The following is a 22722-nucleotide window of genomic DNA, read 5'->3' as shown; positions in this document are numbered from 1 at the left end:
GGGAGAGAGGCAGCTTCACCAGCACCACTTCCATGGGAGTGTATTGGCATTAGGAGGGGAGCTTGACCATGGTCACAGCCATACACCCCTGATAGTCCCCTCCTTACAGGCACGTTGTGGTGGCTGGCATCGCAGCATCTCTGAAAGCACAACTTGAACCCCATGTCGAGACATGGGCCATGTGTTGCTGCTGACACTGTGTGCCATTTTGAGCAAGCTGCATTTTTCTTCCTCCAGCTCCTTGTCACTTATCAGCCAGTCAAGTTTTTCAAGGACAGTCCTTAGGAGGTGTTTGTACAGCACCAGGCTGGGTGGGACCAGAGTCTCTGACAAAGCCCCTCAGTCCTCCTACCGTAACCAACCACAGATGGTGATAACAAACCCAGGGGATTTCAGCAGTAGTAATACAGAGAACCTCCCTGTCCATCAGCTGATTCTCCAGCCCAGTTCTGTTGCTGAAAGGACTCTGTAATTACTGGGTGAGCCTTAAATATGTTGAGGAGAGAGCAGCTTTGAAAACCAATGTTTGGCACATGAAATCCACTGCAGATATAGAATCATAGAATGGTAGGGGTTGGAAGGGACCTTTAGAGATCATCTAGTCCAACCCCCCTGCAGAAGCAGCGTCACCTAGATCAGGTCACATAGGAACATGTCCAGGCGGGTCTTGAAGACCTCCAAGGAAGGAGATTCCACAACCCCTCTGGGCAGCCTGTGCCAGGGCTCCCTCACCTGAACGGGGAAATAGTTTTTTCTTACGTTTAAGTGGAACTTTTTGTGTTCCAGCTTCATCCCATTACCCCTTGTCCTGTTACTAGCTACTATAGAAAAAAGGGATGTCCCAACCTCCTGACACCCACCCTATAGATATTTATAAATGTTAATAAGATCATCCCTCAATCTCCTCTTCTCCAGACTAAACAGCCCCAAGTCCCACAGTCTTTCCTCGTATGAAAGATGTTCCATCTTGGTCGCCCTGCGCTGGACTCTCTCCAGCACTTCCCAGTCCCTCTTGAGCTGAGGAGCCCTGAACTGGACACAGGACTCCAGATGAGGCCTCACCAGGGCAGAGTAGAGAGGGAGAAGAACCTCCCTTGACCTGCTGGCCACACTCTTCTTGATGCATCCCAGGATGCCATTGGCCTTCTTGGCCACAAGGGCACATTGCTGGCTCGTATTTAGTTTATTATCAATCAGGACTCCCAGGTCTCTCTCTGCAGAGCTGCTCTTCAGCAGTTCGACCCCCATCTTGTACTGGTGTGTGAGGTTGTTTCTTTCCCAGGTGCAGGACTCTGCATTTGTCCTTGTTGAACCTCATGAGGTTCCCCTCTGCCCAACTCTGAAGCCAGTCGAGATCCCGCTGAGTGGCAGCACAGATATGGCTTCAGCCTGAAGGATTCTGGTATTTTACCCCATCCCCCCCAAGCCCTCCCGACTTACCTAGCAGTGTGAGGACTAGTGTTTTGTCCAGTGACTGATATGTGATATGTGGCATTGATTAGTTACCCTATCCCCAACGCCACGGGGAGCGGGGGGTCTGACAGGCAGGGAACAGGATGGGTGCTGGTAGCTGTGGGACCACAGTCGTGTCACCCACACCAGCTGGGATGGGTGCTGCAAGGGGCCAGACCATGGAGGCTGCAGGGCACCAGGGCTGTTGCTTTGGGGGGATGTACGTTCCTGCCTATGGAAGTGATGGGTTTTGGGTGCTCATAGAGGAAAGCTGTTGCTATTGGTGCTCGCCTCCTGGGCTGCTTGCCTCCTGGGCTTCCCACATGGGAGAAGTCATGCAGCCAGACGCAGCAGGTGTAGGATTTAGGTGCCCTTCACCAACCAAAGCAGAAGATTGCTGTTTGCCTAGGTTGGTCTCAAGGCAGGTTGGTCTGAAGCCAGTCTGTAAATAGCACTTTCTCCTGGAAGCCCTCGACATGAATGACATGCTGAGATTTCCAAACCATCTTTGCTAATCTCTTGAGATCATTAGCATGACTTAACTGGAGAATTGCAGCCTCTCCTCTTATTTAGAGAAGTCAGGAGTTCCAGTGTCAAGAGAAATGCAGAAGTTTCAATTCCTCCTGGGTGTTTAGTTGAGCTGTTGTCACTGGGCAGTCCAGGGGCATAATGTGTCAGTCCCAAAATATTTAATGACAAAGAAGAATCCTGATCGCCAACAGGCTCCTGAGGAGCTGTGGGGAGGAGAGCTGGAAAACACCTATGAGGTCATCTGTCTCGCTTTGCTGTTAGCGCAGCGTTGATCCATGTAGCACATAGCACATGCCTTTTCCAGTCCTTTTTAGGTCACTCCAGGGTTGGAATTTTATCACTGAGATCAGATAAACTTCCAGATACCTCCAGCTCTCTGTGCATGGCCCGACTCCTCTCCCAGAGAGGTGGAATTGCTCTGAAAAGCAGAAGTTTTACACATAAACCAGCTTTATATAGTTTTGAACCCCTCAGTAAGATGTCTCAGTAGCTGTTATTGCACTTGGTAGAAATGTGCTGTTTTAAGAACTTCTGTGTGCTAGAGATGAAATCAATATTTAAGCATGCCTAAATGTTTTATTTGTTGCTGCTTCAATATGAGACTGTAAAAAAAATGGGTCTGAAGTAGTTTGAATGAAAGCCTGAACCGAAGTTATGTACATGCCACTCCAGGCAGCACAGGCCTTTTCCTTTTAGAGAGGAGCCATGCCTTAACTCTTCATTTTTATTTTAACATTTTATGCTATATTTTGTGATCTCTGCTAAATCCAAAGCCATTGTAAGAGTGAGGCTAGAGAGACTTCAAAGACTAAGGCTGAAAGATCCCTTGGCAGTGATGAGCACTTCATAAATACACAGAAAATCCTCAAGAAATTGCTAAAAACGTTGCCGGAATCAATTTTGCTGAAGGCAGAGTCGAGGTTTCTAAGTATTCCCTTGACTTAATCCATATGGTGTATGCTGCTCACATATGCCTACCACAGCTTCTATCTTGGGAGCTGGAGGTGTTCCTGGTATTTTATGGCAGGAACATGCAAAGGTCACGTGTATTGCTTTTGAAGCTCCAGGGGGAATTCGTCACTGCATACTTGAGATATGTCTGCGTGCTAATGAGATGATACCTCCCTTGGAGGAGGTGAGATTGGTCAAGTAGATGTGGAATAAACTGAAGTCAGTGGAGTGACCTCGGGGAAGATGTGCTCAATGGAGCAGAGGCTGACATTAAGCACATGCCCTGGAGAGCAGCTGCTTACCTCCCTGGTAGCTCTGGGTATCCCTGTTCAAGGCTGTCCCCAGCCCACCACACGCTTTTGGGATTCAAGGAGCCTTTTCTCCCCCCAAGGAAGAAGGTTTACACTTCCCAGGCAGAGCCTATCCCCATGCAGCTGCCACCCACCCATGGGTGCCAATCACCAGAGCCAGGCTCCATCTGCTGTGCAAGGCCATCCCAAAGCCTGTCAAACTGGCATCAGAAACAGTGTGGCCAGCAGGACCAGGGCAGTGATTATGCCCCTGTACTGGGCACTGGTAAGGCTGCACCTCAAATATTGTGTTCATTTTTGGGCCCCTCACTCAGAGACACTGAGGTGCTGGAGTCTTTCCAGAGGTGGTCAATGAAGCTGGTGAAGGATTTGGAGAACAAGTCTGATGGAGAGAGGCTAAAGGAGCTGATGGTGTTTAGTCTGGAGAAAAGGGAGGCTGAGGGGAGATGTGATCCCTCTGTACAACTCCCTGACAGGAGATTGTAGTGAAGTGGGTTTGGTCTCTTCTCCCAGGTAACGAGAGACAAGAGGAAATGGCCTGAAGTTATGCCAGGGGATGTTTAGTTTGGAGTTTAGGAAGAACTTTTTCACCAAAAGAGATATTAGACACTGGCATAGGCTGCCCAGGGAGGTGGTGGAGCCCCCATCCCTGGAGATACTGCAAAGCTGAGGTGCTGAGGGACATGGTTTAGTGATGGGGCTTGGCAGTGTGAGGTGAGTGGTTGGACTCGATCTTCAAGGCTTTTTCCAACCAAAACAATTCTATGATTACAAGCAATAGATGTATTTAATACAGCTACTGATGTACAGTGTAGAAGTTGCTTGGAAACAGATTTAGTGCCCTAAGCTGTTCTCATTTACATCACCCTTGATCTGGATTAACACCATTGGTATCAATGGGAGGAGGACTTGCCTGAGCTGCCCATGGGTGGGTGCTCACACTTAATGGTGGCCTGCTGCTCAGCAGGGTCAGGGTCCATCCTCCAATTCAATGTGAGAGCAGAGCTCACCTTGTAAACAGGGAAGTCAATGAGCCCAGAGGGTAAAGAGGCACAGAAATTACGGCAATCAGAAATCATGAAGGTGAGAGCCCACCATGGCTGGCCCTGGGAGAGTTCCCGAGCAGCACGACAGGGATCTTGGAGAGCTGGAGAGGGGTGCACAGGGCTTCTGCTCTTCAGGGTGAACAGCATCAGCCCCGTGATCACCTCTGCCAGTGCCGGCCACAGTACTCCTGCAGAAGTGGGAGCCACACGGCTGCTGGCCAGGGGAGATGCAGCAGTGATCTGGGGTGCCGCAGCACAGAGTGACTGAAGGGAACAGGGGGAGGAAAAAGAAGAATTCAGGCTTAAATAATCCAAGCTAGTTTTGTGTGAAAATACCCCTGGCCTTTAAGCAAGAAAATCCAGAAATATTTTCAGGTGGCAATTCCTTAAGTTGTTGGGAGAGTTGAGAGCACCATGAGTCTCCGGAATGGAAAGCTAAGCTTACTTAACTCCTTTTGGAAACAGATATTGCAGGAAAACCATGTTAATGTACAGATTAGTAGGGCTGGAATTAGCAGGAGAAGCTTTAGACATTTTACCTCCACGTTTTTCAGCTCAATCGGTTTTTACGTCAAGTGATTGTTTTGCTGTTTCAATAAATTCCTCACAGTAATTGCAGTCGTTTCCAGCAATACTCAGAGTTTTGCTGCAGGATAGAGCAAGGAGGCTTTCACCAGAAGTGCTCCAGGACAGCTCTGTCAGTGCTGAGCATCGCTGGGGAGAGACAGCAGCTTATAAAGCAGCTTCTAAAACATTTTGTCATCATCTTACATTTGAGCAGTAATTGATGTCGGTGGGTGGCAGAAAGGGTGGTAATTGGTTCCTGTAAATCTTTTAAGTGCATTAGCAGGCTGTGTTTGTAACAAAATATCTAGAAGTTTCACCAGGGATGCTCAGCTTGTGCAGGTTGCCTGTTGCTGTTTGGTTTGTTGGTCACACTTTACATTATGGGGCTGTTTATAACTAACATTGATAAAAGAGAAATTGTTGCATGTCCCAAGCATTTTGTGCCTGCAGGAGATGGGTTAGAGGTGGCTGAGGGAGTCACACATGGTCTGGTGTGGTGTTTGGGTGGTTGTCACTCATCCCCTTTGCAAAAGATGCTTGGGACAGGCCCTGGGATACCCAGCTGGCTGGTGTCCTCACAGATACCTTCAGCACATGGGTCCTCAGCTGCTGGTATCATTCAGAGGCAAATTGTGCTTCTCCCTAAGTATCCTGCACAGCAGTGCCTAAACTCAGGGCTTTTTACCTTTGAGTTGCTTTCATACTCCCAGCCTCCAAGCGGGGAAGGATTCTCAGCACGTTTTACCATGGCAGAAGCTGAAGCAGACAGGTCAGAGGTGACTCACCCAGGGTGAGCTGGAGGGACAGTGAACTGGAAGGAGACCTCAGGAGCCTGTGGTCCCCATGCTGTGTGTGAACACCTCTATCCCATCAGGCAGCTGGTGTCCGTTCACTCTCAGTTTTTCAAAGATACCAAGAGACAAGCCTACATCATCTCACCAGTGCTTTCCTTTCCTTGAAAAAAAAACCCAAAACAAACCAAACAGTAATTTTTCTTGTTTATGTGTATTTTTACTGAAAAGTAGACTCCCAGGTTTATAGCTTGTGAATCAGCTAATGGCACAGCCTGCAGTCCTGATGACTGTTTGTTCATGAGCTGTTTTATCTCCAGGTATCCTCCACAGGGTAAAAGGATTTATTGTTTCAGTAAATTGATTTTAGTGGAGCAGAGTTTAGTCAGAAATAGGTCTCTGTTTTGTGAAAGGTGGCTCTCCAGCTTTTTTTTTTCCTGCCTGCACAGTGAGTCGGCTCACACCACAACAAGGAGTAGTTGAGAATTCATTTAGCAGAAGGATATTGCTCCTTCATGCCACATAAATTACGATATTACAGAAATAATTATAACAGAGAGCAGTGTTGTGGAAAGGAATGTGCCTGGTGCTTCTTCCAGGCCCAGCACTGTGGCTTCAGTGCCAGCCCAGTGATCCCAGCTCCTTGGGGATAAAATATTTAAATGTGGCCTCCTGGGGAGAGTGATGGCACATAGACCCTTCTACTCATGTGTTAGTGTTTTGAACATGTCTCCAGACTATGGGTGATTCTCAGTGGAGTCAAATCCAGTTGGTGGCCGATCATGAGTGGTGTCCCCAGGGCTCAGTGCTGGGGCCACTCCTGTTTAACATCTTTATTAATGATCTGGAAGAGGGGATAGAGTATACCCTTACTAAGTGTGCAGATGACACCAAGCTGGGTGGAAGTGTCGATCTGCGTGAGGGTACAGAAGCTTTACAGAGAGATCTAGTTAGGTTGGATGGCTGGGCCAAGGTCAGTTCCATGAGTTTCAATAAGGCCAAGTGCCAGATCCTGCACTTGGGCCACAGCAACCCCCAGCAGTGCTACAGGCTTGGGGAGGAGTGGCTGGAAAGCTGCCAGGCAGAGAGGGACCTGGGAGTGTAGGTTGACAGCGGCTGAACATGAGTCAGCAGTGTGCCCAGGTGGCCAAGAAGGCCAAAGGCATCCTGGCCTATATTAGGAACAGTGTTGTCAGCAGGAGGAAGGAGGTGATCATTGCCCTGTACTTGGCTTTGGTGAGGCCACACCTCGGATACTGCGGCCAAGTTTTGGGCTCCTCTCTACAAGGACATTGAGGTGCTGGAGAGGATACAGGGGTGGGCTACCAAGCCAGTAAAGGATTTGGAGCATGTCTCATATGAGGAATGGCTGAGGGATCTGGGACTGTTTAGCCTGCAGAAAAGAAGGCTCAAGGGAGACCTTATCACTCTACAACTACCTGAAAGGAAGTTGTAGCAAGGCAGGGGTTGGTCTGTTCTCCCTAGTAACAAGCAATAGAATAAGAGGAAATGGCCTAAAGTTGTGCCAGGGGAGGTTGATGCTGCATGTGAGGAGGAATTTCTTTACTGAAAGGGTTGTCAGGCATTGGAATGGGCTGCCCAGGGAGGTGGTGGAGTCAGAGAGGGTGGATGTTGCGCTTAGGGAAATATTCTAGTGGGTGATGGGGCTGGGACCAAGGCTGGACTCTGTGATCTTAAAGGTCTCTTCCAGCCAAAACAATTCTATGATTCTGTGATTATATTGGTGTGAGATGGAATTCTCACTTCTACCTGTGTCCCTCTGGACAGGAACTATGGAGAAGTGTGCAACTAAACTGCCCTTTGCTGTGGAGGTTCAGAAAAGCTTTGCGTTCTCCCCATCTTTTGTAGAAAACTCTGGCATACTTTAACCAGGTAAAATGCCTTTATCTTGTTCAGCAGGTAGAGTCCATGGTCCTGGTGATGGTCTCAAGTGTGACATACTCCCTGCAAGTCACTGGATTTATTCATGGTAGCCAAGATTAGTATCTGGGTCTTTGCTTTCTGTCGCTGGGGACAACAACAATGTCACTTGTACACGGGGAGTGTTTTGGTGGTGTGGAGTTTTTTTGGTTTTGCTATTTAACTGGCCATGATCAATACAGATCCTATTTTCTCAGCCAAAAAGATGACAATTTTATGAATGGAATGTAATAGCACAAACTTTATAGGAGGCAGAAGGAGATAAATGGAGCACAAATGGAAAAAGCACTTCACCCCCAGGCCCCATTGTTTACTGTTTCATAAACGATTAATCGCTTCATCCCCATCAAGTGCAATTGTCAATTCAATAAGCTCCGAGGTATTCTGAATGGCGCTTGGCAAACGAATTCCTGATGTAATTACATCTAAATGGAGTGTGAGAGCGTGTGCGGGAGGGAGGGAGGGAGAGATCTATATTTTTCGATGGAATGGTGTAACAACCACATTGGGGCGGAGGCTGATGGGGAAACCCCGCTGGGGTGCTGGGCTCACGGCAGTGTGAGGGATTTGGGATCGACAGGGAGTTTCTCCGCAGGGTTACGCTAGTGATGCTGGGACATGGCTGCAGGTGGGAAATGCAGGAGATGGGATGGGAGGCAATTCTTTCTACTGCATGTGAAACAGGAGTGGTGGTGGCCCTGGTGATGCCAGCATGATCCTGGCCCTGCCAGCAGGTCAGGGATGTGATTCCCATGGAAACCCCCATCGCTTTCTTTCTCCACACTGCCTGCAGCTGCCAGCTCCGTGTTTGACCTCTCGCCATAGCACACAGGGAAGAACACTGGTGACACTTCAGTGATCATTTTTGCTTTCCAGAACAGCAGAGAGAGCAGAGCCTGAAGTGTTGGGATAAAGGGAGTAACACCAAGCTGACACTCCAGTGCCTGAGATCATAGTCACAGATGCGGACTTGAAACACAGGCCAAGAGGAATATATTCTTGCTGGGCTTGTTTAATGCTCACATAAAGTCATAGCTTGTGGCTCTCCATGGAGCAAGTGGAGCTCGGGCAGCATGTTTATAAAGGGACACCATTAAGGCAAAAATAATGTCCTGGTTTATCTGTAGCCCACTCCCTGCCCTGATGCATCTGACTGTCACGGTGCCAAGAGCAAGCCAGCAGCTGTGTCCCGGCTGCGGTGTGCAGGGCTCGTTGTGCAACTGTGCCAGCACAGGACACTCCACATCGCTGAGCCCTGGCAGCCCTGGGCAGCCTGTGCCAGCCCAGGGCTCTGCACAAGTCCCGTGCCCATCGCCAGGGCTGCTCAGTAGTGAAACAGGTATTGGCAGGTTCCTTGGCATGTTGCAGCACAGCAGCCCGAGCGCTTGAAAGGGTTGTGATAGGGAACAGTGTTGTCTGTCTTAGATGGTATCTCAGACTTGACATAGACGTGTAAAATGCCAGGCTAGATGTTTGCACAGACTTGTCAAGCCAAGGGAAGCCATGCCAATGCAAAACATTGGGGAAGAGCTTAAATAGGCAGACAATGGTGTGTTTGCCTGCCGAGCTCGCCTACGGGTTGCTTTCCTCCTTGACAGAGTTGTTGGGGGAAGGTGCAGCCCTTGTCAGCCTCATCCGGCCAAGGTGCTGGGAACACTTCCTGGGACCCCTCATGGCCTTGTCCCTCCCCAGCCCCAGGACCCCAGAGCTCAGCCATGGACAGGGACATCACACAGTGGCTGGAGAGATGCCCAGCATGCCTAATGTATTGCAGAACATTTTGTTAATAACTGCTTCTTATTGGTACTTTCTCAAGCCCTTTTTTCCTGTTTTCTGCCCATAAATGAGGTATTTTCTCCTGTTGCCTTGCAACAAGCAAGGTGGGCAGCAGTGTGGGGCAGGCTCCTCCACTATCTCTTGCTTTCTACAGCATCCTGGCCATAATCACAGGTAATACACACAAATGAAATACAAAGATTAAAAGTTCCTTATTACACCCCACTGGCATCTCTGTCCCCATGTTTGTGCCTTCCCCGGTGCTGAAATAGTGGTCACAGGGAGACGGGATGCAGTGGGGGCTTAATTCTGTCTCTTACCCCTCATGGACATCCTCACTCCTGCTGCTAAAAGATTTTTTCTTCTTTTTTTCCTTACCTGGAGTGACCTTATGTTGCTTTTGTGGCCTCAGGATCTCTGTGTGCAGGTGTGAGGTAGTGCTTTTGGGAGCAGTGTTCAGTGTAGCACCGTTTCAGTGCTGCTGAGCTCCTGGCAGCAGCATCCGCTTCGTAACAGTGGCTGGGTATCCAGCTGCTAGAGGTTGCTTCTCTGAAAAAGCTTCTCCTGGTAATTAGTCTTGTGTTCCTGATTGTCACTCCGGAGAAACCTCTGGTAAAACACTTCTGCCACTTCTTTCCACTAAACATCCTGGTATAGGGGGGAGTAAAAGACAACACAGTAGTGTCTGACCTTTTGATTCTGATAAACCTGACTGGGAAAAAAACAAACTTATTTGTCCTTGGTTTCAACCTTTGGCTTCAGTTTTACAGTTCCATTTAATTGGCCTTAAAAGGGTCAATTTTCAATCTTGACAATTAAAGCATTGACTTTGTGTTGCCAGAGCTTGTCTGAGCCCTCACTGCAGAAAGCATCTTTGCAAAACTTGTCTCCTTGAACATTTAAACTGTCAGACCTAATTATCCGCATTGCTTCAGCTGAATGGGTTTCTTTCCTCTCAGCCAGCAGCAATATTTTGTTACTGTCCATGAAACACAAACTGCATCCTGAGTTAGAAGCAACCGTTTTCTGAATCAGTGCTCTTACTATCGCCATGGATTTGCCTCTTGAGTTGCAGTCTAAAATGCTGAGCCCTTTGCAAAATGCTCCCTGAAGGCAGGTGGGCTCCCACACCGGAGCTGCATCAGTGTCCTCCTCTCCCTTCTGCCTTGCAGAAAAGCCCGAGCTGGATGAGATCACCCTGGAGCGAGTGCTGGAGGAGCTGGAGACCATGTGCTATGAGAACATGAACATCGCCATCGAAACAGAGGAGGGCTTAGGCATCGAGTATGACGAGGATGTGGTGTGCGACGTGTGCCGCTCACCCGAGGGGGAGGACGGCAACGAGATGGTGTTCTGCGACAAGTGCAACGTCTGTGTGCACCAGGTGAGTCCCCGCCGCAGGGGAGAGCAAGGTGTAGGAACATCATTCTCCTGTACCCTCTGCTGAGTTCATTCCATCCCCACCCATCCCCCTTTCCCCAAGTTGCTGGAGACCCCTGTTAAGCATTTCTTATGGATTCCCCATGCATCTCCAATGGAGTGAGGACAGCAAACAGGGTCTTGGATAGCTGGCAGACAGCAAACCTGCCCCAGCCCCTCATAAATGGCCAGAGGTTGAAAATCACTTCCTGCAAACCTCCTCTTGGTTCTCTGGGATATTTTATTTTATGCCTCCTCTTACCCTATCTTTTGTTATGAAACTGCAGCCATGGGACCTTTAAGCACACAGGTTGACCAGCACTGTATGGGACTGGCTGGTGGGCTGGGAGGGATTCATGTCTGCAGCCCTGCACTCACCCTGCACTCACCCTGCACTCACTGGAGGAGTGGCCTTGCGCAGACCTCCAGCCTCTTCCTCCTCCTCTGCAGCATTATATGGTGGTACTAGGGCTTTCCAGCTCCACTAATGCTGTCTCACATCAGAGTGTTTCTGTCCCAGCTTGCCTACTGTATGAATGTAGAATTTCATTTTATTTTGCTGCCTGAGGGAAAAGAAAATTATTTTTAGCATTGAATGCAAACGCTTCAGGCCCTTGCTGGGGGGGAGTCTGTGGGCAGCTGCACTTGGGGAAACCTTGATGGGGAGAAGGCAGCCGTGTGAAGGTCTCCCAGGTCCCCTGCATGGGTCCAGGGAGGTTTTACTAGTTGTACTTAAAGGGGAAGGTGCTGCACGGTGCTGGGATGGCAGCAGCAACTCCTGACCTTCATCCTCTGTGTGAAGGATTTTTTTTTTTCTTTCCTCTGAAAAGAGCCATTTGCTCATCTTTTGGGCAGCTTTTCCATCAGTGCTTCCTGGAGGTGGGAGAGTGCTGGAGATATCTATAGTTGCGGGAGGTGGGTGTTTTGAATGGTTTCCATCAGTGAATCAGATTCCACAAAATAGCAGGACGATTCCTGGTTGGAGTAGGGTGGTTTTTTTGTGTTGAGTGTGTTTCTTTTAACAAGCCCAAGTGGCAGTGCTAGGCTGTGGGCTGGCAGATGTGGGTGGGAGATGGTCAACATGCACGAGGCTGCCATGGGGACATACCTACCTGTGACTCTGTGTCCGGCAGCAGCCGTGCTGCTGGGAGCAGAGTGGTGCTGCAGGAGGGGTTGTGATGGGCTGGATTTCAGGGCTATTGAAAGAAAAGGGAGATTTTCTACTGTTTTCAGGGAGCAGAGTCCAGCCCTAAGCATGATGCCAGCCCATGAGATGCCTGTGATTTAATCTCTGCCCCAATTTACACCCTAAGCCACAAAGGCTAGAGCCACAATATGGCATTATGTTTCTTACCTAACCTGCACTGTGCCTTTGCCAACCTCCTGTCTGAAACCTGTTGTGGGTTGGGCTTTCCTGCAGGCATCTGTGTGCCAATGCTACAGGCTTCATGGCCTCAGGCAGTGGCTGAGGGGAGCCAGGGTCCACGGGCCATGGTGGAGCCATGCCTAATTCAAAGCCAAATGCCTTGACCTCCTACATCCCAGTGGGCAGGAGCAGAGGCAAGGTTGTTCTCAGACACATGTTAGTGGGTTATGGTGGGGGAAGGGATCATTGTAATCATATCTGCTGAATAACACAAGCCATTGAAGCTTGCTATTAATTAATTCCTATGAAGCGTAGCTTTTAGAAAACACATGCAATCTTCATTTAAAAAATCTCAGTGAGGAAGAATCTTACCCCTGCCGCTGCTAAATCGTTGTGGTTCATTGCTCTCGTGGTGGCAACATTGCACTTCAGTGTAGCATGAGGTTGATCCAGCTCCAGTTCCCAGCCCCTACACCATAGTCCTGCCATTGCTGAGTTCCCATTCCCTGGCATGGGGACATGGCTGAGCCCTCCCTTGGTTACAAGGACTGCACTAAGCTTTTCCATGGCTCAGCATCCTCCCCATGTTTCCAGCATCCCCTTCTTGGTGATGCTGAGCCCATGACAGGCACACTGATAAAAATAGTTGCTCTGCTCATACTCAGCATTCCTCTGGCTATGTGTGTCTGGAGCACCTTCTGACTGTTGCACTGGGAGACCATGTTTAGCTGATAACTCATTTCTGGAGCCACTCTTCTTCAGGAAAGATGTCCTATAGTATTTGCTCCTAGGAGAAGAATTTCCCTTTCACAGAATCCCAGAATGATGGGGGTTGGAAACAAGCTCCAGAGATCATCCAGCCCAACTCCCTGCTAATACAGGTTCACCTAGATCAGGTTGCACAGGAACATCTCTAGGTGGGTTTGGAAACCTCCAGAGAACAGGACTCCACACCTTCCCTGGTCAGCGTGTGCCAGGGCTCCCTCACCTCAACAGCAAAGAAGCTTTCCTTTATGTTCCAGTGGAACTTTCTGTTTTCCAGCTTGTGCCCATTACCCCTTGTCCTGTCACTGGACACTACAGAAAAAAAATTGACCCCATCCTCTCGATGCTCACCCTTTAGGTATTTATCAGCATTGGTAAGATTCTCTCTCAGCCTTGTTTTCTGCAGGCTAAACAGCCCGAGTTCTTGCAGCCTTTCCTCATCAGAAAGATGTTCCAGTCCCCTGATCTTGATGGCCTTGCACTGGCCTCTCTCCAGCAGTTCCTTGTCTCTCTTGAACTGGGGAGCCCAGAACTGGACACAGTACTTCAGATGAGGCCTCACCAGGGCAGAATTGGGGCCAGGGTGGATAAACTCCCTCAACCTGCTGGCCATACTCTTCTGGCTCCCTAGGATGCCATTGACCTCCTTGGCCACAAGGGCACATTGCTGGCTCATGTTTAGTTTGCTGCCCACCAGCACTCCCAGGTCCCTCTCCATAGAGCTGCATTCCATCAGATTATCCCCCAGCCTGTACTGCTGCATGGGGTTGTTCCTCCCCAGGTGCAGGACTCTGCACTTGCTCTTGTTCCTCATTCAGCTGCTCTAAGATTGCTTCAGGAATAAATAACCAGGAGTTAAAGATGCACACCTGCTTGTAATTCCTGTTTTCCATGGGATTTTGAGATCGATCTGCCGGTTTATTCTCCCAGTAATACATACCAGACTGATTTTTATCTGGTACTAAATCATATGTTTTATAAAACTCTGTTACAGAAATGATTTATCTGTCAGATTTGGAGGTGCTGTGAAACACACAGTTAAGTCTCTGTGAACCATGTAGACCCACAGCAATAACATTACCTCCCTTAATTCCTTATTATCCCAATAATCTGTTCATGAAGTGGCTTTTGCCCCTTGGAAATCACTCTTGAGTCAATTTGTGCTCTGAGGCAACTGAAAGTCATGTTACAAAGCCTGTTCTTGGCCAGTGAAGACCGAAGACACACTTTTCCCACGCTCACGTGTCTCCACGTGCCCCCTGTACCCCTGTCCCCACCAGCAGCACTGTCCCTCACAGTGACAGTCACCTGCAGCTGCAGGATGAAAAGCTGCTCTTCCAGGGGGTAAACTTCAAGGAGTGAGTTGACAAATGCCTGGGTTCGGTTTCCAGCCAGCAGCACTGGGGGTCGTGATCTGCCTGGCACTGCAAGCTTGCCTTCTGGCAGGATGTCAGAGCAGCCAGAATTAATGGCATCCCCTCACTTGTAACAGTGACACAGCCCCACGTTACTGCCCGAGGCAGCTGTCTGCCACCCTCTGAAAACCCTTTAAGTGTGAATTATCAGGACCTGCCAGTTCAAAACTGTCTAGTTTTAGTAGTAGCTATTTAATACAGTCATAAGTTACGGCCAAAGTGGAAAGTCCTTGATCATCACCGTTGTGTGACACAGCTTATCATCTTGGCTCTTCCCCAAGAATGGAAGAGAAATATTTATGAAGCACTTTGGCTTTTTTGTGTCCTGTGCTATCACAGCAGGTTGAAGAGCTCTGCGGGTGACCCCAGCCCTTTAGTTCTCTCTCGGCCATAGACTTGCCCTCGCCTCCTTTAGATTTATTATCTTTTATGATTCCTTCCTTCTGATTTATATTCATGACTATCAGTTTCCCCTTTTTACCTTTCTGTAGTTATTTTCACTTCCCCTTTAGGCTATGTTGGCTGTGTAACCAGTGTGGCCATCTTTCTCAATCATGGGGTTGTGGCTTTTCAGCCCTCAGCTACCTCAGACATTTTCTCTGCGTGGCATTTCTTACTTTTCCAGGTTGTCCTGCATCTGGTAGCTGTTCAGAAACAGGCAGGAGGTGAGCGGGCAGCTGTCTGCACCGCAGAGCTGCTGGTGCTGGGGGCTCTGATGGAGAAGCCTTGTTGCCCACCCTCCACCTGGAGCTGGATGGGTGTTTGGCACAATACACAGCACATTTTTTTACTGAGCTTTTAATTAAAACTCGGAACATACTCACACAGCGTGAGTACCCCAGTGAAAACTGGGAAGGTAGCAAGGAAGGAAGAACTTAACCTTGCCTTCTGTGACTGTGGAGCAGCTTTATTGGAGTACCTAGATGGGATGGGAGTGAAGGAGGAGGTCCTGTGGGATGGTCTTTCTGGGCTGCTGGGATTAACCCACCTCCTTGGTATCTGTGCAGGCGTGTTACGGCATCCTGAAGGTCCCCATCGGGAGCTGGCTGTGCCGGACCTGCGCCCTCGGGGTTCAGCCAAAGTGTCTACTGTGCCCGAAGAGAGGGGGAGCGCTGAAGCCCACCCGGAGCGGGACAAAATGGGTCCACGTTAGCTGTGCCTTATGGATACCTGAAGTAAGATGTTTTCCAACCTCCTCTTGCACAGACCTGGTTTCCACATCTCAGCCCTGGATGTTCATTAATGGTTAAAGTAGCAAGTCCAGTTTGGGTGGTTGAGCAGTGCCAAGATCAGAGCTGTCATGCTGGTCGGTCGTCGGGCCATGTGTTTAATTAGCAATCAAGGGACACCTTGTCAGGGGAAGACACAGAGGGGAGGGTCTATGCAGGACCTGCCTGGGCAGGATAGAGCTGGTTTCATGTGGCCATCTGAGATACACAGCAACATCTGAATGAGGGGTTAGTTCAGAGGAAACACTGACATAAATGTCTCCTTCTGTTTTATCCAAATTTGTTTCTGGTTTTTGAGGTTTGGAGGTTTTTTCCCCACTTACAAGCAGCCATGAGTAATAACAAGTAAAAAGACCGTCCCTCATTTAGATTGCCACAGACATTCCCCTGTGGGAGTTTTGGAGTTACAGCCAGTACTTATAACTTGCGTTCTGTTTTGTGGCCAGGTTAGCATTGGATGTCCTGAAAAAATGGAACCCATTACGAAGATCTCACATATCCCAGCAAGCAGATGGGCTTTGTCCTGCAGCCTCTGCAAGGAGTGCACTGGGACCTGTATTCAGGTACGTAACTCAGCACCAAGGAAGCTCAGAACTCCAGGGTTGTACCTGTAGTAGCCACCAGAGATTCTAAAGATGTTGGTGGATACGATCTGGCCAAGAGTTACTCCTGCTCTGAGTAAACCTAACGGCAGGGAGCACGAGCATCCATCAGACATCAGATGTTGTTTGCTGTCATTTAATGTATGGAGTGCTAGGAATCTAGATTACCTTTCTTTGCATAAGACAGTGATGTTGCTGTAGTGACAGTAATTACCAGGACTGCAAATGACCTTGGTTTGAAACCAGGAACCTCCAGCAGAAAGGCTTGATGTAGCTGCCAGAAAAGTGAGATGCTCATGAGATTCATAGGCCAAGTATGCAGCAGCAGCAGTGTGCTAAAGAGGGGGTGAGATAGTCTCATTTCAGACTGAAGCAGGACGATCAAGGCTTTCCTTTTACAGAAGCTTCCCATGCCATGATCTCTCTCGTTGGGAAGAAAAGGGCAGAAGTTCCCATCCAAAAGGCAGCACACTTTGTGTGAGAGCATTGGGAAGCCTTGCTGCATTCAGTGATCCCCCCTGCTCAGTCAAGGCGAGGTGCCCACTGTGCCTGAGGATGGGCTGGGGATCAACTGCGCTATGTGTCCATTGCTTTCATTGGCAGATCAGGCATGGAGGCAATCTTGGTGTGTAGGGAGCTTGGAAAAATTGGGAGAAAGTTTGGGATATGTCCCAATCCTTACTGCTCAGCTCCTGTACAGCCAGAGGAACTGCATCTGGGAGGCTGGTGTACGTGGCAGTGACTGCTAGGGCCCAGACTAGCTGCCCGGTTGCCACAGGGTGACGGGAATAGGAGGTCTGTAGGCTCTGTCACGTTTGTGCCACTGCCTTAGGTTTAATGCTTTAAAGGGAGCTGTTTAAAAGCAATTCCCTTAGCTTGAAATGAAATCTTAGAATACTTCTTTAAATCTCTAGCGTTGACTCACTTCTTTTTTGATGGCTCTGGGTGGATCTGCTTATTCACCCTGCCAGATGGAGATACTGTGTCATAACGGCAACTGCTTTCAAAGAACGGAAGGGCAGGGAAGGAGGCAAACAAGCTTGGCAGCATCAAAAAGAATTCAGCTTCTCTGAGGCCTCATCCTCTTAGCTCCAGCATGTCACAGGAGCTGTGGGATCCCCAGGACTGAACGGATTTGCATTAAAGGTCACCTGAGATGGAACAGGAGCTTTATTGTCTCCTCTGCTGGCAGCTAATGCTTTATAGACCCTCACAAGATTGTCACCTGAGTGTTTCCTGAGGCCAGGCTAGCATGCTCGGGATGGCCTTGCTTCAAGGAAAATGGGGAGAAGGAGGAGGAGGGGGCAGTGCCTTTATTTAGCAATTTATGGAGTAAATCAACAGGTTCAGCCATAGATAAATAAACATGCGCTGTACTCATCAGCAGTACAGAGCTCTGTTTTGAAAGCTTCTGTTTATGGAGCATATTTTTGATTAGTGCCTGTTTATACAGGTGTAATCTAACTACCTTTGTCAGCGTTTTGGGTTTCACCCAGCTCTGAAAGGAGGAGGTTGTTTTCTGTTAAAGCACTGAGCTTTTATCCTTGGCAGTGGGAATGAGGTGCTCCAGGTGGGGCAGGGCTGGGGAAGGAAGGGTGTTGCTTCCCAAAATTGGGGTTTTCCATGTGGCTGAGTGTAACTGGGCTTTGCTGAAACGGGAAGTGAAATCTGGAAGGCAAACTGGAGGAGCAGAAGACTGTCATGCCAGAGGGGGAGAGAGGTGCTCAGAGGCAGCACCACAGCCTAAGAAAACACCCACATCAACCACATTTACAGAGACAAACATGAGATATTTTTGCGCAGGCACCTTGGTGCATCGAGGTGTTTTATCCTATACAAATGTGACCATTGAAAAGGAAACAAACTCAGGGAAGCCTGAGGAAGGGCTCCACACTGCTCTCCGTGCCTCTGCATGCATGTGATGACTTCCCTTGCTTTTCTGGTACAGATCTGTGAACCCAGTGTCACTCGCCATTGCTTAGTTGAACCAGAGCTCCTGGACACTGGGCAGAGATGCAATCCTGGAGCACCATTTCCCCAGCTCCTGTTAAAGGGGACATCATAACTTCTTGGTGGTTCTTGTGATCAGACATCAGGAGATGCTAAAGACAGCTCAGTATCCAGCAGGAATTTTTTCGTTTACATTGCTGAGAGGAAAAAGAGAGTGCCAGGAGCTCTGGCACGGCTCAAGTCCTGACCACGCTTGGGACTCAGCTCCCTCCTCACCAACTCTACTCCATCCTCCCTTGTCTGAGCAACTGGAAGAGCTCACCAAGGCCTCTCAATGCAGTGCAAAATGCCAGGTCGCTGACAGGCTTCTCCAAAGAGCATAGTCTTTTCCTGTCATCATCTTCCAACTTTCTTTTTGTTGCTGTTTTTTGGAGAAAAAGCCCTTGGAAGTGTCCTCCACCAGTTGTTCGTTATCATTTCTCTGCCTTCTACTGCCCACTCCCCTTGAGCTTCCTGTGCCACTGATCCCATCCACTGGGATAACTGGTGTGGTGGTTCCTGGACCTGTGGTCTGAATGTGCCTGTAGCCCTAAAAACATACCGCTTAAAGTCAGGGGAAGAGCAGCGTGTGTGCACTGTACAGCCCCCATGTCATCCTCCACCTCAGCCGTGCGTCCTCCGAGGATGTGTGCAGTGCTGAAATTGCCTGTTTCAACTGAGAAGCACAACCAGGGTCCAGACCATCTGTGGTCACTGAAAATCACATGGTAGTTTTTGTAAGGAGGCAGAAGTATCGTGGCTGATGGCTTGGCTGGAATTCAGCACCGGTAATTAATTTTCCCTTCCTGAGTTCCCCTCGTGGGTCTGTTGGAGGAGCCGCTTCCTTCCCCTCTGGCCCCAAACTGCAGCAGAGCACCACTGTAAGCCAGTAAACTCCTTGGCAAATAAAATCATCACTCCTTTTCTTCCCAGTAAGTGTGGTTTGAGGACTAATTAGCAGCCCACGTTAATCTCTGGTGCAGTTTTTACCCTCTCTCTTGGAACTGTGTTTGGGATTGGATTTGCCTGGATAAGCAGAGTATGCTGAAATCCTTGAATGAAGGGTGCTGTGAGATAACGAAGCGTGATCGATAACGAAGCAGACTTGGGGACTGTGCCAGTCTTGAGCCTGGTTTATTCTGCGTGGCAGGTTCCTCCCTCCCGCAAAGAGCAGTTTCGTTCCAGTGCCATTCTGGGATGGATCAGTATGTTTTCATTGTCAGTTTATGCAAGGCCCTTGGATAGCCGCAGTTACCTTTCTTTGTTGCCCTGTCAGCTGAACTGCCTAATTATTTTCTATTTGCATTTTGGGCACGGTTTCTGACAAGTGCTGCTTGCCATCTGTTGGAGAAGCGATCCAGGACGGGTGTCATTCCATTTGCTTTATTCCTAAGGTGGAGCAACGGTCGTTCCTGTTAGCAGGACCTTGTCCTGGCAGCAGCCACAATCGCGTTGCTAATGCTGTTATTAGCACTGGTGGCAGAAGCAGGAGTGAGGGGACGTCGCTGCATGACATCCCTCAGCTCACATGTCTCACCAGCTCACGTACCTCGCCAGGTTCTCAGTGTCTGCTTTCTCTGCTGTAGTTATTTGTGTGTATAACAGCACAAAAGGGTGCTGTAGTCTGAAGCAGCTCCAGCTGTTACGCTAAAACAGCCAGGATGGAGTGTATTAAGAAGTACATCAGGAGTATATCAGGAGTACATCAGGAGCTCTGTATTGTCATTCCCATCTTGGCTACCAGAGAAGAAAACTCAGTCGTGGGAACTTCAGTAATGTTTTTTCCTGACAGAGGCCTCTGACCTGAAAGTGGCTTTCAGGTGAGGAAGGGTGACTCTGACAAGCAGCCTCGTATCTCCTTTTTGTGTCAATGTTTGTTCCATGGCTGCAGGAGCAAGCACCAGCACTTCAAAAGTCACCGTGTGATATCCTGACTGCACCCAATGAATCTGGAAGCTGCAAGCCAATCTGGGCTTCCTTTGCTACCTTCCTTCCTTTCTCTGTCCTTCTTTTGCTACCAAAAATAAATGCTTGGGAGTGGAGCCAGTGCTTCAGCTGCACAGGAGGCTGCGACAGGGCCTGTCCCGTGGGACGGGCAGGTTGGCACCACTGTCAACAGGGAGCACGGACAGGTCCCACATCGTACCACACTCCACACAAGCATCATAGCATAGCAGACAGAGCTGGTTTTTCTAAGCTATCAGACATTTTCATGAGCAATTGCAGGCTGAAATCTGCACCAAATGGCCATATTTAAGCTCATAATCCGTTTGCATTTGGTGCCTGCAGGAGCTGGTGCCCAGCATCGCTGCCCGGAGCCATGCTGATACAGCTCAGGGCTGTGCTGAGGCCGGGCCACCTCCAGCTCTTGCCACTGGTTTTGGAGGCTTTGGTGAGGGGCCTGGAGAGTCCTGGAAGTGGAGGACTTGGACAGCGCTTGCCTACGCTTTTCTTGACCCTGGCAGACACTTGAGGCTCTCACTTTCATAAGCACCAGCAGATTCGTAATCAGAGGCAAGGGAAAATAGCTAAAAGCAGCAATGTCAAAAGTTCACACACTGAGTGACTAAGCAGGAATTCAGGGCTGATGGGACAAAGATAAAAAGCTGTAAAACTTCTGTTCCTCAACTACTACCAGAATTAGGGTGGTTTTTTTTTTTGCTTTTGGAAAAGTAAAGTGCAGCAAAGCCCCAGTAAAACTCAACAACATCCCAAAGGGTTTGTCATCAACATCCAGGAGATTTCACATGCCTCTGCCTGGTCCTTCAGGCCAAAACTGCATCTTCATCTCCTGCCAGAACAATTCTATAAATACCGAAATACAGTGCCTGCAATAACAGCCCACTTAAAATGTCTCATTATTGCAGTTTAACTGGTCATTAGCAGCTGGAATAGACTGATTTCTTATGGATTATGGTTGATATAATTACCTGACACTCTGAGCTGTTAAAAACCAGTTAATGAGTAGGGGATGAGAAGGTGCTGATGTGGACATGGGCACAGCCGTGGCTGGGGGGCTTCCTCTGTAGGAAATGAGGCTGAGGTTTGTTTCCTGTGGTGTCCAAAGTAATTTAAGCATGAGGTAAGTTAGGGAAATTGTTAATAAATGGATATGATACAAGTTAGACAACAATCCAGTCTGGCCACTGTAATGGTTCTGAAATGTTCATTTCGTGATGTTTTGCGCGTTTGTGCTGAGTTGGCTTTTTTTCCCCCTTTTCCTTTTTTGATGGAGCTAATTTCCCAAGGAGAAAGGCATTGTGCTCTGGGAGCAGTGGCTGCTTCTGAGAAACCACCTTTGTGCATAAACCTCAACATGTTCTGGATGCTTTTAATAAAAACAGCATACTAGCTTTAAGTGTGGTAACAGAGGGGAGTAGTTTGAGGGTAAAATACAGATCAAAATTCCTCCATCAGGAGAAATCTGTTGGCAGTCTTTAAGCATCCTGTTAGCTCACACTGATGTCTGTGATTGTTGATATGTCTTCTTGGAAGAACCACTGAATGCTCCCATTTATGATAGGTGAAAGATGAGCAGGGCCTGTCACGGAGAAAGATGGAAGCAGGTAAGGTGGGAGGGTGCCTACCAATGGCTAGCAAGCCTCGGGTTTATTATGCTTGGTCATGTGGGTGTGTGAGACTTGGGCAATGCAGGTGTTCCCCTGCATTGTAGGGAGTGCCCGTGGCAGAGCATCCATCGCTTCATGGTAAGAGCTGTCACTCAGATGGGTGCTGCGGTTTTTGCCGCAAGCCAGGCTCGAGCCGAGCAGTCCCATAGTGTTGGGAAGCGTCCCTCCAGTGCTGGGAAGCGTCCCACCTGGGATGGTGCAGTGCCCTGGCTGTAAGCCCTGTCCTTCTCCCCGCAGTGCTCCATGCCCGCCTGCGTCACTGCGTTCCACGTCACCTGCGCCTTTGACCACAACCTGGACATGCGGACTATTCTAGCGGACAACGACGAAGTGAAATTCAAATCCTTCTGCCTTGAGCACAGCACCGGTGCCACCAAGTTGCCCGAGGAGGCACGGACAGAGCCTGACCAAGCCCAGCTGGACTTGGAGAAGGTCACGCTGCGGAAACAGAAGCTCCAGCAGCTGGAGGAGGACTTCTATGAACTCGTGAAGCCTTCGGAGGTGGCAGAGAACCTTGACTTGAGCGAATCGCTGGTGGATTTTGTCTACCAGTACTGGAAGCTGAAGAGGAAAGCAAATTCCAACAAACCACTGCTGACACCAAAAACGGATGAAGTGGACAACTTGGCCCAGCAAGAACAGGATGTTCTCTACCGACGGTTAAAGCTCTTCATGCACCTCAGGCAAGACCTGGAGAGGGTGAGTACAGCTTTTCCCTTAATGGTGTACCCATATGCTGCTTTATTGTCTGCTGGCACCTGCAGCCAGCACAAATCCTGTTCCCCCTTGCTCAGTTTGACTCCCTTAATAGTTGTATCTATTCATGAGAAGAAAATGGTGCTCAGCATGCGTGTGTCATTGCTGACAAAACACTGACACTGATGAAATCAGTTAGTGGTAGCCTCAGGCAGGAGTTCAAAAGAGCAAATATCTGTGGGCAAA

At 49.0% G+C, this 22722-nt stretch overlaps 1 protein-coding gene across 6 annotated transcripts in view; it reads left to right on the top strand.

Moving 5' to 3' along the window:
- JADE2 (jade family PHD finger 2) overlaps positions 1–22722 on the top strand; it is an 85934-nt gene that overhangs the window by 45506 nt on the left and 17706 nt on the right. For all 6 annotated transcript variants that reach the window (XM_062002953.1, XM_062002951.1, XM_062002952.1 and 3 more), the window contains 4 exons: positions 10539–10750; positions 15339–15506; positions 16007–16123; positions 22018–22479. In XM_062002953.1, the coding sequence (XP_061858937.1) occupies positions 10539–10750; positions 15339–15506; positions 16007–16123; positions 22018–22479 (959 nt within the window). The remainder of the gene's footprint in view (positions 1–10538; positions 10751–15338; positions 15507–16006; positions 16124–22017; positions 22480–22722) is intronic.

Source organism: Colius striatus, chromosome 9, assembly GCF_028858725.1.
Source record: "Colius striatus isolate bColStr4 chromosome 9, bColStr4.1.hap1, whole genome shotgun sequence".
In the NCBI taxonomy this organism is placed as follows: Eukaryota; Metazoa; Chordata; class Aves; order Coliiformes; family Coliidae; genus Colius; species Colius striatus.
This window is presented reverse-complemented; position numbering and strand designations above follow the sequence as displayed.